Consider the following 17,102-nt stretch of genomic DNA (forward strand, 5'->3'; position numbering starts at 1 on the left):
AAGAACCTGGGGTATAATGCAGGAGGCTCCCGCAGCAGCATAAGAGATGGAAGGCTGTGCCATTGATGGGGCCGGAGAAGGTAGGGTGTGGAACGCACAGGGCAGGCCTTCAGTAAACAGCAGCCATCACATCCGGCACTGCAGCAGCAGACAACCACAGGCAAGCCCCCAGGATGCGTGGGAAGGCATGCGGTGTCCAGGAGCACCGAGCGAATGCCTTGCTGGCTGCATGGCTCTGACAGACACATCCTCACTCAGCCCAGGGGCCTGGCAGGGTCTTTCTAGGAAGCCTGGGCAGGAACCCGCTGAATAAGGGGCAGTGGCATCTCTGTACTCACGTTGCACCCAGTTCCCACTCACTGGGCTGAGGAAGTTGGGGTAGAGGCCAAAGGGCTTTTCGATCTTCCTGAGGACCTTGCGGATGTTCCTGACCTGCCGAGAGACAGACACCAGGTGAGCCTTCATGCTTCCGAAGAAGCCGACTGCACCCAGCCTGCTGAGGACGGGAGGCAGCTGGTTCAGATGCACGGAGGAAACCTTATGAGGAGGCAGGAAGGGAGAGCTGCCCAACGGACTGCAGGCTCCAACCTGGGGGTGGTGACGTGGCCTTGCCCTGGTGCCACATGAAGGGTGTGGCGGGGCCTGATCCATAACCTCTCCACTGACTGCTCTGCCTGGTGCCTGGACAGTCTCACCCCAGAACCACTGCCTGGCCGACTCCTACCCCACCCCACTCTCAACACTTCCTCATTGCTTGCTGCTTTAGGGGTCCTTTGAGGGATCCTTTTGGGGAGGGTTTCTTTGTTTTTTCTTTTTTTGAGACATTCTTACTCTCACTCAGGCTGGAGGGCAGTGGCACGATCTTGGCTCACTGCAACCTCTGCCTCCCAGGTTCAAGCAATGTTCATGCCTCAGCCTCCTGAGTAGCTGAGATTACAGGCCTGTGCCACCACGCCTGGCTAATTTTTGTATTTTAGTAGAGACAGGGTTTCACCATGTCAGCCAAGCTGGTCTCAAATTCCTGACCTTTTTTTTTGAGACAGAGTCTCACTCCATCACCCAGGCTGGAGTGCGGTGGTGCAATCTCAGCTCACTGCAACCTCCGCCTCCCGGGTTTAAGTGGTTCTCCCGTCTCAGCCTCCTCAGTAGTTAAGACTACAGGCATGCACCACCACACCTGGCTACTTTTTGTATTTTTAGTAGAGATAGGGTTTCGCCATGTTGGCCAGGCTGGTCTCGAACTCTTGACCTCAAGTGATCCACCAGCCTCGGCCTCCCAAAGTGCTGGGATTATAGGCGTGAGTCACTGTGCTTGGCCTAGGGAGGGTTCTTTTAAAGGTGGGGTTAATTGACAGTAGATCATTTGTGAGCTTTAGGTAAAATTGCCTTGTTAATAGGTCAAAAATGGTCAAATTCAGCAATCCCACTATTGGGTATATATCCAAAGGAAATGACATCAGTATGTTGAAGAGATTATCTATATTCCTGTGTTCACTGCAGCATTATTCAAATAGGCAAGATGTGGAATCAACCTAAGTGTCCATCAACAGATGAATGAATAAAGAAAATGTGGTATAGCCAGGCATAGTGGCTCACGCCTATAATCCCAGGACTTTGAGAGGCCAAGGAAGGTGGATCACTTGAGGCCAGGAGTTTGAGACCAGCCGTGGCAACATGGTGAAACCCCATCTCTACTAAAAATACAAAAATTGGCCAGGCATGGTGGCACAGGCCTGTAATCTTAGCTACTCGGGAGGTGGAGGCACAAGCACTGCTTGAACCCGAAGGTAGAGGTTGCAGTGAGCAGAGATGGCGCCTTTGCACTCTAGCCTGGACTCTGTCTCAAAAAAAAAAGAAAAGAAAATGTGGTATAGTATAGGCTAGGGGTGGTGGCTCACTCCTGTAATCCCAGCACTTTGGGAGGCTCAGTTGGGCAGATTGAGCCCAGGAGTTTGAGACCAGCCTGGGTAACATGGCGAAACCGTCTCTACAGAACAAACAAAAATTAGCTGGGTGTGATGGCACATTCTCATAGTCCCAGCTACTCAGGAGGCTGAGGTGGGAGGATTGTTTAAGTCCAGGAGATTGAGGCTGGAGTGAGCTATAATCGTGCCACTCCACTTTAGCCTGGGCAACACAGTGAGACCCTGCCTCAAAAAAAAAAAAAAAAAAAAGAAAATGTGGTATACACAATGGAATATAATTCAACCTTAAAAAAGAAAGAAATTCTGTCATTTGCAACATGTATGAACTCAGAGGATATTGTGTTAAGTGAAATAGGCCAGTCCAGAAAGACAAATACTTGATCTCACTTATATGTGGAATGTAATAAAGCTGAACTCATAGAAGTGGAGAGTAGAGGCTGGGTGCAGTGGCTCACGCCTGTAGTCCCAGCACTTTGGGAGGCTGAGGCGGGCAGATCACCTGAGGTCAGGAGTTCGAGACCAGCCTGGCCAACATGGTGAAATCTCGTCTCTACTAAAAATACAAAAATTACCCAGGCCTGGTGGTGGGCACCTGTAATCCCAGCTACTTGGGAGGCTGAGGCAGGAGAATCACTTGAACCGAGAGGTGGAGGTTACAGTGAGCCGAGATCGTGCCACTGCACTCCAGCCTGGGCAACAGAGAGAGACTCCATCTCAAAAAAAAAAAAAAAAAAAAAAAAAAAAGAAGTAGAGGTAGAGAGTAGAATGGTGGTTACCAAGGGTTGGGGAGATGCTGATCAAAGGATATAACATTTCAATTAGGAGGAATAAGTTCAAGAGATCTATGGTATAAGACATGATGACTGTAGTTCATAACAATGTACTGTATTCTTGAAAACTGCTTAGGGCTAAGTGTTGCTAACTTAAGTATTCTGGCTAGTTAAAAAACAGCAAGCATATAAGGCAATCAAAAAAAGGTCCAATATTGGCAGTTTCATATGGCCCAATCTAGTAATATGCTATTTTATCTGATACCCTGGAATCATTTCAGGGGAGAGGCTTGGAATCCTGAATAACCCCATGCCCTAACAGGCATTTCAGGGTTTTAATAAAAATAATAATAATTATAAAAAGCAATAACAGCTGTTATCCTTTTTCAGTTCCTTTGAGCCAGATCCGCTATATACATTATCTCCAACCCTCGTAACCGACAAGGGATTATCTCAGTGTAACAAACAAGAAAACTGAATCTCAGAGAGGTTTGGTGACTTGCTGATGGCCACCTGGTCCTTAAGTGGCAAAGCTAAGACATGAATGAATTCTGACAACATAAACCATACATATTCCTGCCTGACACAGGGCAGCACTGGGCCAACACAGATCAGGGCGGTGACCACGGAGCAGAGGCTGCCCCAGCTGGAGCAGAAAGAGGCTGGGTTTGCAACCTTTGGGGCTATGAAGGTGAGAAGTGGAATTCAGGAGGGCTTTATCCATAGTGCCTGCTCTCCGACAGTGGTTAAATCCTACTCGGCACGTCCTAGCCAGCACAAGACCCCTTGGGAGAGAAAGGGACACTGTCTCATGTTGATAGAGTTATGTGTGTACGGGGCCGGGAAAGCGGGAGAGCCACCTTTCTGCAGGCAGACCTTCCTTTCCAGGCGACAGCACTTGGCTTTGCCATGTCAGATTTCATATCCATTTATGTTAACAAAGTCCATTACGGGGACAGGAATGTGCTTGTACCTGCGTTACTCTCGACTGTCCTGGTGGTGAGCAGTGAAGCAGGCTAAATTAGCTCCCCTGGAGGGTGCGGGCGCTTCTAGAATTTGGGCCAATTTGTTGACTGCCAATAATTGCCTCTGTGGGAGGCATGATTGGGGGATGAAAATAGCCAGAGTATGTAAATGTAGAGGAGACAGAGATAGACGGATGGACTCTAGAGCAAAAGCCTGCAGCCTGCTCTATCAATCTGGTCTGGAAGGAGCCAGCACGTCCTGGGCTTGAATCATGGCTTTATCACTGACCAGCTGGAAGGCCCAGGGCAAGTGACTTGACCTCTCTGAGTCTTAGTTTCCTCCTCTGTAAATATGGGAACACCAGGAAGACCCATGTCATAGGGTTGTTGGGAAGAGTAGAGCCATTATAATGTGCCCAGCACATAGCGGGTGCTCAGGCAGGGGTAGCTATTACTCCAGAATAACCAGGGACTGGAGTGAGCTCCCTGTCCCACTCCATTCGGAGCTGGTCAGAACCTTCCTAGAGGAGTCTGATTTAAGAGCAACGGAAACAGGGAGGTTGGGGGATGGGACTTGGAGGTGGGAAAGGATCAGAAAATAAGAGCTACTAGGAAGTGAGGTTGAACTCATTCCACAAACTTTCAAATGGGGGAGTTTCAGGGAGGCAGAGTCCCTCTCAATGTAAGGAAAACACTTTCGAAGGAAGGGCTGCCAGGAGGACGGACTGTTTAAGGGTGGCAGTGAGCTCCTTGTCAGAGAAAGTAATCAAGAAGAGGCTGAACAACTCTTCTTGAGCTTCTTAAGGACGCTCAGGTGGGCTCCTACATTGAGTAAGTAGTGGTCCCAAACCATGCGTCAAAAAGCACACGAATGCGTATTAAAAATGTAGATGCCTGGCCCTGGAGTGAAGCCCAGAAATCTGTTTCCTCACAGCTGCGCCAGGTGATGCTTTGAGGCTGGACGGCGACATGATACTGGGAGCCATGGGGCAGCTGTGGGAATCTATCATCTCCCAGCTGCCATGCTGGGAGTCGTGGCGTAGAGGCGGGAATTTATCAGTCATCTCCCAGCTCCCGTACTGGTCTAAGAGGTGGGCATTCCAGGGGGAAGACAAGACTTTGGGAGTGGTGCTGCCACAAAGTTCTCCTTGGAGGGCTCTAGAGGATGGGCAGGGCTTCCATCTCTCCAGGGAGCCCTCAGGAGGGACCGTAGCTGCTGGAGCCTGAGTGCCATCTGAGGGAGGTGTGAGCACTTCCCTTCTTTGGATTTAAGGTCAGACCTACAGCGACACTTCTAGGTAGTGGGGACTGCCCAAGGCCAGGTGAGGGCAGCTGTCAGGGCTGATTGGTGCTCTCAGTGTCCCATGTGGCCTTGAACAGCAGGAATGAACAGTCGGGGCATCTGCCATGGCAGGGTATTGCCATGCCAGCCTGCTGATGGCATGAGCTAAACAGGCACAGGGAAGAAGGCAGGCAGATCTCGCATGGAAAAGCTAAACTTCTCTGGAAAGGGGACTTCTGCAGCGGGTGGCCAATTCCTGCCAATGCAAGGTGGTGCCTAGATTTCAGTTGCACTTTCTCCAAATTTCACATATGGGTGGTTGCCACTGAGCTGACGCAGACCAGTGAGAACCTTTTCCCCGGCAGAATCTTGTCTCTCCCTTTCCCTGTGTAGAATCTTATTGACTCTGCGTGCTCACCTTCCCTGCCACCTGGCGTTGGGGTATAGGTAGCTACTATTTGCTATCTTAGCGGTAGCTTGGACTCCCGGGCTCCCCACTGCCCTCCTGCTGATCCATGAGGGAGGACCCACTCGCCTCTGAAAACCCTGTGGCAGCCGCACGCTCATCCCTCTGCTCCGCAGGAAGAAGGGTGGGGAGGAGACTTGCCTTTTCAGCGAAGACCTGGTTGCCAGAGAGTTCAGTGAGGTGTAAGAATTCCAAGTGCAGGGATCCAAACTCCGCCAAGATGCTGCTGCTGCCGGCTGTGGCCCAGCCCCAGCTCCCGCTGAAAAGACAGAAGCAGCCCCCGTCATCCTCCTCTGGCCAGGCTGGCTCTGCTGAGAGTAACAGCAGCTGCTCGGTGGGGGCACCTACTATGTGCCAGGCATGGAATCAGGAGCTTTCGCCGTACAATTTCAGTGAATCCTCCCTGGCCCCATGTCCTGATGAGGACACTGAGATAAAGTGACTCACTGAAGGTCATTTGAACCCAGGCCTGTCTGACTTGGAATATTCTTTGTCTCCATCATCAAGCAACCCCTGTAAGACTTGGGAGCTCGAAACCTGGTACAAGAATTATGCTGAATTTACAGATGATGTGGATAATGCTATCAGGGACCACAAAGACCCCACAGAACACCCAGTTGCTGTCCTCTGGCTGAAGGCACCGGATGGCTCACAACCATTGGTGGTTCTGCGTGTGGAGGATAAACAGTGCTGTGATTCAGGTGCAAATGGGACCGATGAAAAGCAGAGACCCCGCCTAGCTCTTTCCCTCTCCCAGGACACTGTCAGTGCTGCCCAAGGACACGAAATGGCCCCGGCCTGGAATTTCACGGAACCTACATGGGACAGGCAGGGAGCTCTGGTGTGACCACACATCTGGAGCTGTGTGCTTTCAAAGACAAAGAATGCAGAGGCAGGATCCTGGTTAATCCTCACAGCTGCCCCTTTTGCAAATGGGGTAAACAAGGCACAGGACAGTGATGTCCCCCGCCTGAGATCACACAGCAATTTGAAGAGCTGGGACCCAGAGCTGGCTCTGATGCCAGAGCCTGTGCTAACTGCTGTGCAGCTTGCTTCTCTTTTGATCATAGGATAGGGAACAAGGACACTGCCTTTCCGGGAGCATTCACTTAAAGTCTCCCTGAGATCTGGAGCCAGAAGGTGCAGGTTCAAGTGTCGCTCAGCTGGAGACCTTGGGCAAACCATATAATCCTTGCGTGCCTCAGTGCCTGTGTCCGTAAGACATGGCGAAGGTGATGCCTCCATCTCCTAGGTTCATGCCTCCTCCTTCCTGGGCTTTTGTGGGGGTAAAGAGGAAAAGAGGGTGCAGAATGGGGGTGGTTCTGGGCAAGCTGCCCCCCCTCCCTGTGCCTCAGTTTCCTCATATGTATCATGATTATCTTTCCTGTGGGATATTTAGGACAACCAGGGGCACAGGGTCTCTGCAGGAAGGCTGTGGTGGACAGAGGTGGGGCAGAGCAGGGTGGAGTGACCTCCTCCCATTTGTAGAGGCTCTGAGGTGCAGTTAGTGTGGAGCAGGTTGAGCGACTGGCTCTGCCAGGGGCACTCGGCTTCCTTGCTGCTGGTTGCACTGCCCTCCCAGGAAATGGCCCCTGTCTGCCCCTCCATCTCCATGGACAGGACTTAGGAAGGCAGGCGTGGGGGTGTGGAGGTCACTGTTTGCCACGTGAGGGGTGCTGCTTTTCCTGGGGTAGGGCTGGGGCTCCCCTGATACTGCTGTTCTCTCTAAACTCCATTCTTGGGGCTGGATGTGGTTTCTGGGAAAGTAGGGACACTTACCAGCCTCCCAGCTTGTGGGAACAGATGGAGGGCTCACGTTTTGAGATCTTTGGGGTCAGGTGACCTCAACACATATAGAGACAGCCACCTTCATCCTGGCTTGGGGCAGGGGACAGTTGGGGAGGGATGAGTTGCACAGGAGGGGAAACTTGGCTCCTGATCTGAATAAACAAAACAACTTCCATTTATTGAGCTGCTATAGTGTGCCAGGCAAGGGGACAGTTTGCATCATTACTTCATTGAAAGCCCATAACGTAAAGCATCATTCATACCCCTATACAAAGGAGGAAACTGAGGCTCACACAGGGAAGTGAAGTGTTCGAGGTCAGAGGCAGAAGATGATGGAGACAGGATTCAAACAGGTCTGCTGGGCCTCCCACCCTAAGACGGCCTTGCACTCACCCAGAGGGAAAGAGGGAGCTGCCATCCTGCCCCATCTCTGTCCCTCTTCTCTCTCCAGCTTGTGATCTCAGTGCGTCTCAGAGAGCTTCCTGAATAATTGATTCTTCCTGCATTCTCAGGGAAGTTTAAGGTAGGAAAAAGCCACCAGCCCTCCAACTGTCTTTTGTTCTCCTTTTCCCCCACATGGGCCTCTCCTTCCTCTCTCCCACCCCCACACGCTCACCCTCCCGAGTGGGCTTCCTGTGGTGGAGACGCCCTGGCAGACAAGTGAGCCGGCCTGGGCAGAGGCAGGCAGGTGGCTGGGCGCCTTTCCTCTCCTGCCCAGATTCCAATGCTGGCTTCTCCAGGTCCCAACAAGGTGACCTCGGGCAGGTTAGTTAACTTCCCTAGAACTCAGTTTCCTCATCCCTTAAGTGACGGCACCCACACTTCATAGAGTTATTGTGAGGTATAAATTATGCATGTAAGTATTGTCATTTTTATCATTATGTAATTATGCACATGTAAATGTTGTTGTTACTAAGTTTCTAATCTGTGCCAAGTGGTTCTGGTGGTTCTTATTCTACCTTCACAACCAACTTCGGAGGTAGATACCATTGTCTTTATTTCATAGAATGAAGGCGAGGCCACACAGTAAGAGGTAGAACTAAATCCAATTCCAAATCCTAGGTGTTCTGTGCCCCAAATGCATCTGCTCTGGGCAGCATCCCAGAGACCAGGAGGTCCTCTGCTCAGCCCTGTGAGCCAATGGGCCAGCAGGAAGCTTGCCCTCCTCTCCCAGCCTTTCAAGTGCAAGTGGGCCTATAGCCTGTGTTCTCTCTCCTGGCAGGAGGGGCTGCTCCACAATGTGCCTTCCCACCCTGGCTGTAGCTTCTAGGCAGGTACACTCATGAGTATAGTGTGATCATCAACTTTGGAGGCAGACAGACCTGGATTCTAATTAAGTTTGCTTTGCTGCTGTGTGACCTCAGGTAAGTTACCTCACCTCTCTGAGCCTCAGTTTCTTTACTGGTAAAATGGAGTCTCTGTGGTTGCTGTGAGGTTGAAAAGATAATCCATGTCACGTGCTCACATGATGCCTGACGCACAGTGACTTCTCACCAGACGTTTGCAATTGTGAAGACACGTCTATTTGTGTGTGGCGGGAGCATGCACGTGTAAACAGATATTCGTTTGTGAATGCGTGTGCCTGTGTATGGATGCCAGTGTGTCTGTGACAAAGGCCAGCTTGTGTATCTGGGCCTTTGTGATCTATAAGTGTGGCAGGAGAGTGTCTGCGTGTGTGTGAGAGAGCATGAGTGAAAAAGACTGGCTTGGCTGCAGAGGTCCTTGCACAGGCCACCATCACTCTCCCAGGCAGTCCAGTGTCCCTGAAGGTCCCAGGTCAGGCTGGCCCTGCCTCAGTCTCCCAGGCCGGTCTGTGCAGACACCAGGGAGGAGGTGCAGCTCACTCCTGCCGGGGAACGGCCTCCTCTCAGGGTCCTTCCCACCCTGACGAGTAGGGCAGGGCTGGTTACCTACTCCCCTGCAGGGCCCACGTTCTTGCCCCTCCTGTCGGGGCTGCCCACAGCGAGCCCTGCCGGGGGCAGGTACAACAACAGTAGCCCAGCTCCTGCCAGGAGGCCCCCTCCGAAGAGCAAACTCAGTGCCACATGGGCCCATACAGCTCTGCTGCTCTCTGAGCCAGGCATTTTTAGCAACAGACTCTCTTACCAAGAACAAAAAGGGGGATGTTGCCAGGAAATACACATGAACGTACATGCGCACACGGCACGGACAGCACACAAGCAGTCTAAAAGCAAATGCGCTTCCTTAATCAGAAATGTCAGGATCCGTGTCAGATCAGGTCCCTGCTCTGAGAGACCTAGGGAAGGGCTGGGGACAGAAGAGGAAGGGATGCCCCCAACGAGGTCCTACCCCAGACCCGGGGAGGGGAGCCAGAGGACAGTGTGTGTGTGTGTCTGGGCTTCATGACAGCTGGCTGTGTCTCTGCAGGATCAGTGTTTATGGAAGAGGGATCTGAGCAGAGATCCAAGAGTCCAGCTCTGAGGAGTCAACCCTGGCATCGAGACTGGGATTTCTCCGGCCCCTGAGAGCACCCCCCTCCCTGGCCTATGGTGAGATTCCAATGAACTCACACCCTGGGAATTCTTCCCAACCACAGGGGAGGACAGTTGATGAAGATGCTGAACATGCCAAGCCCTCTTTTTGCAAGACCAGAGAAAGGTGATGAAGCCCTTGAGGCCAACACGAAGGGTGCAACCTCCCCAGGACAGTGATGGGAGCTACAGGTCCTCCGATCAGAGCCCAGGGCCCCTGCCTCCCCTCCCAAACAGCTGGCTGAAGCTTCTGTTGGTTTGAGAGCGCTAAGATGAGAAATCACTTCAGGAGATGGGATGGGAAGTCTGGTGCAGTGCAACATCACAGCCTTCCTAGGGTCGGGGTTGTTGGAGGGCCTTGAGGATGGCCCCAGAGAGCTGTGGGGTGCCTGGGGATGTGGCTTCTACTAAGTAGCTCCATGCAGCACAGGGACAGTGGCTAGGGCTCCTTGAGAGCTAGACTCCTGTCCAGGAGGGCTGGGATCCTGAGATCTCCTAGCAGCTTCAGGGACCTCCTCGTTGTGGGAGGAGGATGGTGTGATGTGCCTGCTGGCTCCGGAATCCCAGGGGGGAAGAGAGTGTTTGGGGCTGTTGTGGAGGACTCTCAAGTCAAGACAGCACTGTGGGATGTCCAGAGGAACTGCCCTCGCCCACCCCAGGAGGCTCAGGCTTATGTGGACTAAACCCTGAGACCCAGGTTTAGTGACAAACACCTGTCCGGGAAAATTGCTGGCACTTTCACTGTGCCACCGACTCACTGTGGCTCCCAAGGTAGGTATGGTCGTCTCCCTGTGCCTCAGTTTCTACATCATAAAAGAACGGGTTTGACAGAGGTGGTCCCAAGGGTCCCCCCTCCTGCTTGCCTGCCCACTGCCCCTGGAGCCTCCTCACCAGCACCACCCAGAGAAAACACACAAATGGCGGGCATGGTCGCAGCAAAGCCCCAGTGAGGAACGCAATGGTGCCCTACCTTTTGAAGCTCACCACACCCTTTGGGATTCCCGTGGGGGTGTTGAATGCCGGCAGGAGCTTCTCTCCCAGCCTGATGGCCTTTATTCGGAACACCTGTAAAGGAGGGGTCAAAGGGCTTTTAACTCCAGGCTGGGTGAGGGAAGGTCAACCCCAGAACTGCTGTAGGCAGGATGAACCCCCCAGGGCTGCAGGCCTAGAGTGGGGGGCAGTGCTGCAGTCCACCAGCCCAGCCCTTCCAACTGCTGGCCACGTGGACTTTGGGAAGGTACTTCTGAGCCTCAGCTTTTGTCCATAAAATAGGATAATACTGGCCTTCTTAGAGAGTTGTTGGGAGAAATGAAAATTAGATAATTGTGGCAAAGCATCTACCACAGTGTCAGGACTCTGGTGGCAAAGGCTGGATGCTGCTTATTGGGATGGGGCGCCCACTGGGAAGATGAGGGAGAAAGCAGTGAGGTGCCGGGGGTGGGGGGCACCTCCAAGTCCAGATGAAGACCTGGCAGAGACGGGCCGGTCTCCAAAGGTCAATGCCTGCCCACACCACAGGACTACGATACCATAGGCAGAGGGCATGGGAACAGGTGGTGCCATTTGGACAGACTGTCAAGAGCACTGGACTGGGAGCCAAGACCACTCTCAGGTTCCAGAGACCATTTCCTCCTGGGTGAGTTTCCCTCTTCCTGTGTAAGAGCAGTGGACAGGCCTGTCCCGCTTTGACATCCTGATCCTGCCTACTGTTCCCATTTCACAAACGGGGAATGAAGGGAGAGGGTGAGTGGCTTATCCCCAACCACCCACAGGACAGCAAGGGAGCCACAGGGAGGTCCCAGGCCTCACAGCCCCTGCCTGAGGCTCAGACTCCTTCAAACTGTTCTGAGATGTCTGATTAATTCAAAAGGACCTGTGACCTTCTGACCTAGCCGTTTCCTGCCTGGGAATTTATTCTGAGGAAATAAATAATCGAGAATGTTGTAAAGACTTATTTATTCCAGCATTGTTTAGAATAGTGGGAAAAACTGGAAGTGTTCTAAATATCGAACAATAGGAAAGTGGTTATATAATGGCTCCACGCAACAAAATCCCATGTAGCTATTGAAACGATGCTGTGGGCTGGGTGCGGTGGCTCACGCCTGTAATCCCAGCACTTTGGGAGTCTGAGGCGGGCGGATCACCCGAGGTCAGGAGTCGAGACCAGCTTGGCCAACATGGTGAAACCCCGTCTCTACTAAAAATACAAAAAATAGCCAGGTGTGGTGATGCACACCTGTAATCCCAGCTACTCGGGAGGTTGAGGTGGGAGAATCACTTGAACCTGGGAAGCAGAGGTTGCAGTGAGCCGAGATTGCACCACTGCACTCCAGCCTGGGCAACAGGGTGAGACTCCATCTCAAAAATAAAAATAAAAAATAAAAAATAAAATAAAATAAAATGATGCTGTAGAAGAATATTAACAGCAAAGAAAGGTTTTATAATCTATTAAGAGAATTACATTTCAAAACAGAGTAATTCAGCATTGGTAAAGATTCTATGGACGTGGAAGAAAGGAAGGAAATACAACAAAATATTAATAATGGACTTCTAGGGGGTTAAGCTTATGGATTACTTTTATTTTCTTTTGGCTCATCTCTATTTCCTGTGTGATTTTTATAATAAAAGAACACCCACAACAAATGTTATTTACTCTTAAAAGATGAGACCCTAGGAAACCACTCAGAGTGGGGAATACATGGGTCTTTTCACTTCTGGAGCTTGAGGGGGCCCAGTTTGCTGACCTCCTGTGGTCCTTGCAAAACAAAGCCTTCTTGAGTCCTGCCCTCACTCCCCGACAATTAGAAACTGCGGAGGCAGCTGTGTAGGGAATGCAGTGGGAGGGGAATTTCAGGACACTTTAAACGGGGATGTGGACTTGAGGTCTCTGAGGTGGTGGGGGTGGTTTTCTTCTCGTGAGAGGGAGGGGCTGCGCTGCCAGCTGGCAGTGATAGGTCAGAGAAGATGAGAATGTCTAGTACCAGACAGAGGGGCCCAGAAGCGGGCACAGGGACCAGCCCCATCAGATCCCCTGGGGAGCTGGTCCAGGATTCAGATTCCAAAGCCCAGAACAACAGACGGATCTGCTCTCGGGGATTCCAGTGCACAGCCAGGCTTAGTAACAACAAAGGGCTCTCAAGGCCCTTGGTCACATTGAGGCTCCTTACATCTTCATTTGCCCCCAGGGAGGCTGCCCAAGGTGAACAAATGAACCCACCAGAACCAGAGCCCAGATGCTGAGGCTCCAGGCAGCCGTCTGGCTGCCCTCAGCCCTGGGGACGCTGAGCTAACACTTCTTAGATGCTCCTCTCTGCCAGCAAACCACGTCCCCTCCTCTGAAGGCCCTGCTGCTGGCTGGCACCACACGTCTCGGCTGTCCCTGGAAGGATGCTGGGTGAATGTGTGCGGACAGGAGTGCCCGGCCTCAGTCCTTGCAACAGCCTGTGGGGAAGGCGATGACCCACTTTGAGGATGAGAAAACTGAGTCTCAGAGGAGCAACTTGCTCTAGGTTGTGGAGCTGTTAAGGGACTCTTTTCCAGGATACCAAGCTGTCTCTCCAACACAGAGATACAGCCTAGTGGCCACAATTCCAGAACAGGGGTGAAAGAAACCAGCAGGAATTGCATTCTGTAGGGTGGGAAGGGCGCAGGGCTGGGAGTCAGGGCCCAGGTGCAGATCCTTCCACTTCACAGCTGTGTGGCTGTGGTGCGCCCCTTAGAATAGTGGGAAAAACTGGAAGTGTTCTAAATATCAAACAATAGGAAAGTGGTTAGATAATGGCTCCGTGCAACGAAATACCATGCAGCTATTGAAACGATGCTGTGGGCCAGGCACAGTGGCTCATGCCTGTAATCCCAGCACTTTGGGAGGCCGAGGCAGGTGGATCACCTGAGGTCAGGAGTTCGAGACCATCCTGGCCAACATGGTGAAACCCCGTCTCTACCAAAAACACAAAAAATAGCCAGGTGGAGGAGCGGGGACGGTGGGAGGAAACCTCGCTGCACCTTGGTGTCCTCATCCGCACAACACAATGGTGGCACAAGCCCGGCTGCTGCAGGGGTCTTTGTGGAAATCAAATGAGAGGATGTAGAGAAACGAATGTACTTTCTAAACTGTGAAGTGCCATGCCAACCTCACGTTTGCAGCTGTGGTTATGCGAGTTACTCCCATGGGCACTGGCTCTCGGTAGGACTGGCCTACCCAGCAGGGGGTCTCCCTCTGAAGCTTCATCTGAAGCAAAGAAAGGCCTCAGCCCAAGAAAAGTGTGGGGTCTCCTTCACCCTTCATTCCACAAACCTTTGTGGGAAATTTTAAGAATGGAAAGACCTACTCAACAGGCACCCACTGCGTGGGAGCTCAAGGACTAAGGGAAGAGAGAGGACTCAGTCTGGTGTGGCTGAGCCCTGGTGACAAGCAGTGACGCCACGCCAAGCTGTGACCCAGGCCCATAGCACAAAGGCCACAGGGTCAGGAGTCAGGCCCAACACAGCTCTCAGACACTGTGCGACCTGGAGCCAGTTACTGCTTCTAAGTCTCAGTTTCCTCATATGCAAATCGGTGATAACATGCACCTGATGGGGCCATCCGAGGCTCCAGTGAGAAAGTATACGAGGTACGCAGCATGGCATCTGGCTCAGGGAGGTGCTTGGGGGACAGATCAGGAAGGTGTGACCAGAGGGCAGGAGCTGCACTGACTGACACAGGAGCCTGCCTGCCTGCCCAGGGGTTCTGGCCACGTTGGCCTCTCCTTGAGTCTTTTGAGCTGTTTCTCAAGTCACAGGTGCTCCTGTCCACACTCCACTATCTGGTCTATATTCTGGAAAGCTGGGTTGCTGGTGCCTTCTAGGAAGTTGAGGCCTCAAAGCAAGTTCTCAGAACCACAGATGCCCGTGAAGAGGGAAGGGAGGAAGGGAAGAAGAATGCAGGGAAGACGCATGGAAGGAGAACGATGGAAAGATGGATGGAAGGTGAAAAGGACAGAAGAAAAGATGGATGGAAGGAGAAGGACGGAAGGAAGGATGGAAGGAAAGACGAATGGAAGGAAGACAAGACAGAAGGAAAGATGAACGAAGGGAAGGAAGGATGGAAGGAAAGATGGATGGAAGGAAGGAAAGATGAATGGAAACAGGAGAGGGAAGGGAGGAAAGATGGACAGAAGGAAGGAAGAACGGAAGGAAAGATGGACGGGAGGACAGAAGGAAAGATGGACAGAAGGGAGGAAAGATGGATGAAAGAGAGGGAAGGAAGAAGCAATGTGTCTCAACAGCCACCAACTCTTTCCTGAATTGCTCACCCCCAAACCGCCCCGAGAGCCCTGAGCTGTGTCCTCCCCTCTTCGTTCCTGCAGGCCATCTCCACTGACCACGGCCAAGCTGGGAGGCTGGGCACATGCCCTGAAGAACACAGATGCTTTTTCTGCTCCTTCTGTCATTTTCCTGTCCTGGAGTTTTCAAATGAAATTCAGGCTCCGGGTGGCTCAAAGCTGAGGGCTTCCATCTACAATTATTTGGGGACAAATTGGTACAAGGGCTAATCTCTGCTGAGGAGATTATGCTCGATGGAGAGAGGCCTGGAGCAATTGGAGAGATAAGGCGCCCGCCTGTTGCTTCAAAACCCTTGACTTCAGCCCCTGGCACCTTCACAGATGAAGGGAAGCGGAAATGACTTTCCAGACAGCAGCGGTGGAGGTGAAGAGGGATTATCCTGTGGCTTGCCCGCCTCACCTCCATAGCTCCTTGGGTGGCGGGGGCGGGCATCATTATTTGTCTCTGGGTGGTCAGAGCAGGGGGGTGTCCAGCCTCACAGCAGCCAATCTGAGTAATGGGGAACAGAACTGACCAATGACTGACGTTTTGGGGACTCAGCCAACCTCGCCACCAGATATCTGGGCTGTGCTTTTACCGGAGCTCGGGAGCGGGGATGAAGAAGCCTCCCATTTCTAAGAGCTCTGTGGTTTTCAAAATTCCTTCACAGGGAGGAGAAGATGGGCTTTGGAGCCATCAGCCTTGGGGCCCCACCCTTTCCTTCCTATCCCATGTCCTAAGAGTTCTTTGAGTGAAGGTGTATCAGAACCATCCATGCTGGGGAAGGAGGTGAGGCCCAGGGTGGGACAAGGAGCTTGCTAAGGCCATGAGTAGGTGAGGGTGGTGTGGAGTGAGGGCCAGGTTTCCTGACCGCACCAGCTCTGCCTTCCTGTAGCGTGCACTTCCCAGCCCTCCTCGTGGAAGCCAACACAGCTCACCTGGGGGCAAGGCCTGGCACTGGCAGATACAGCAGTGGCTGCCCCACCTCACCTGCTGCCCCCGTGAGACCTGGAGCAGGTGTCTGGCTGGTGGTTGGCCCAGGAGGGGAGGGCAAGGGGTGGCTGTGGAGGACAAGGCCTGGGGGTCTTGGTTTTGGCTTTATCAGTCCTGAGAACCAACACTTGTGAAAAGCAGCCCAGGTGTCTGCTGGATGCTGAGTGGGATCTGAGCGGATGATGTGTGGACCCAGCTGCTGCTCTCAGAGAACATACAAGCACCTGTGGGAGCCAGTTGGGCTCACCTGGGCAGCAGAATGGAGGGAGCAGAGAGTAAAGGAGGAAGAGCCATTCCCCTCTTGCTGCCGCTGCTTTGTGTGATAGATTCAGCCCTGGGGGGCCGTCTGGGGTGGGAGCAACATGCCCATGATGAGCAATGACTGATTAAACAGGGAGCGGAGGGATGGTCGGACGGAAAACAGGCCCTCAGGGGTGGACTTGGGTGGCCCCAGGCCCATCCCTGCCCCCTTAAGTCCCTTTTCCCGTGGGTGGCATGAGGGGGAAGGACTGGATGTTCTCCAAAGCCCTTTCCAGTCTGGACAGTCCAGGGGTAGTGAAAGGCCAACCCACCTCTTCTCCTGTCAGGTAGAAGGCTGAGAGGAGTCCCCCGATGTAGCGGATGTTCACCTCAAACAAGGATGCTTCTCCACTCTGCAGGACAGAAAGAAGGAGGGGGACAGTGGGGACACTTGTAAGATGCAGGCCCTTAAGACAGGTCACCCTGGCCACTGATATTCCTCCCATACCTGTGCCCGGCTCTGGTAAGCCAAGCAAGGTGATGGTGGTTTTCATAACAAAAGTCAAGAGGAATCTGCACCTGCCTGGCAGAGCTCCTGCAATTTCCAGCATTCCAAATAAATGCTGGGCTTGGCTTCCTTCCCCAGCCCTTGCCGAGGCGATGGCAGCAAAGCGATGCCTGGCTGTGCTCCAAGGAGCGCCAGAACCTGCCGGGAGAGCTGCTGGCTGGAGCTTAGACTGAGGCGAGGCAAATCCCACTCTGGCCAGGCTACTTCGCCTTCCTGGAGGAGACCCCAAGGCTTAGCAGGAAGACAGTGAGGTCCTTCCCTGATTCTCTGAGGAAGCTGTGGGGCAGACAGGGAAAGGCTGGGGCTAAG

At 52.7% G+C, this 17,102-nt stretch overlaps 1 protein-coding gene across 4 annotated transcripts in view; it reads right to left on the bottom strand.

Annotated features, from left to right (window-relative positions):
- The window catches only part of MAN1C1 (mannosidase alpha class 1C member 1), a 169,547-nt gene that overhangs the window by 20,963 nt on the left and 131,482 nt on the right, over window positions 1–17,102 (bottom strand). For all 4 annotated transcript variants that reach the window (XR_008504305.2, XR_010124997.1, XM_054499791.2 and 1 more), the window contains 4 exons: window positions 16,558–16,638; window positions 10,659–10,753; window positions 5,550–5,667; window positions 339–432 (listed from right to left, as the gene is read on the bottom strand). Coding sequence is in view for 2 of the 4 variants with exons in the window: in XM_054499791.2 (XP_054355766.1) it covers window positions 339–432; window positions 5,550–5,667; window positions 10,659–10,753; window positions 16,558–16,638 (388 nt within the window). In the remaining 2 variants the exon portion in view is untranslated. The remainder of the gene's footprint in view (window positions 1–338; window positions 433–5,549; window positions 5,668–10,658; window positions 10,754–16,557; window positions 16,639–17,102) is intronic.

Source organism: Pongo pygmaeus, chromosome 1 (assembly GCF_028885625.2).
Source record: "Pongo pygmaeus isolate AG05252 chromosome 1, NHGRI_mPonPyg2-v2.0_pri, whole genome shotgun sequence".
In the NCBI taxonomy this organism is placed as follows: domain Eukaryota; kingdom Metazoa; phylum Chordata; class Mammalia; order Primates; family Hominidae; genus Pongo; species Pongo pygmaeus.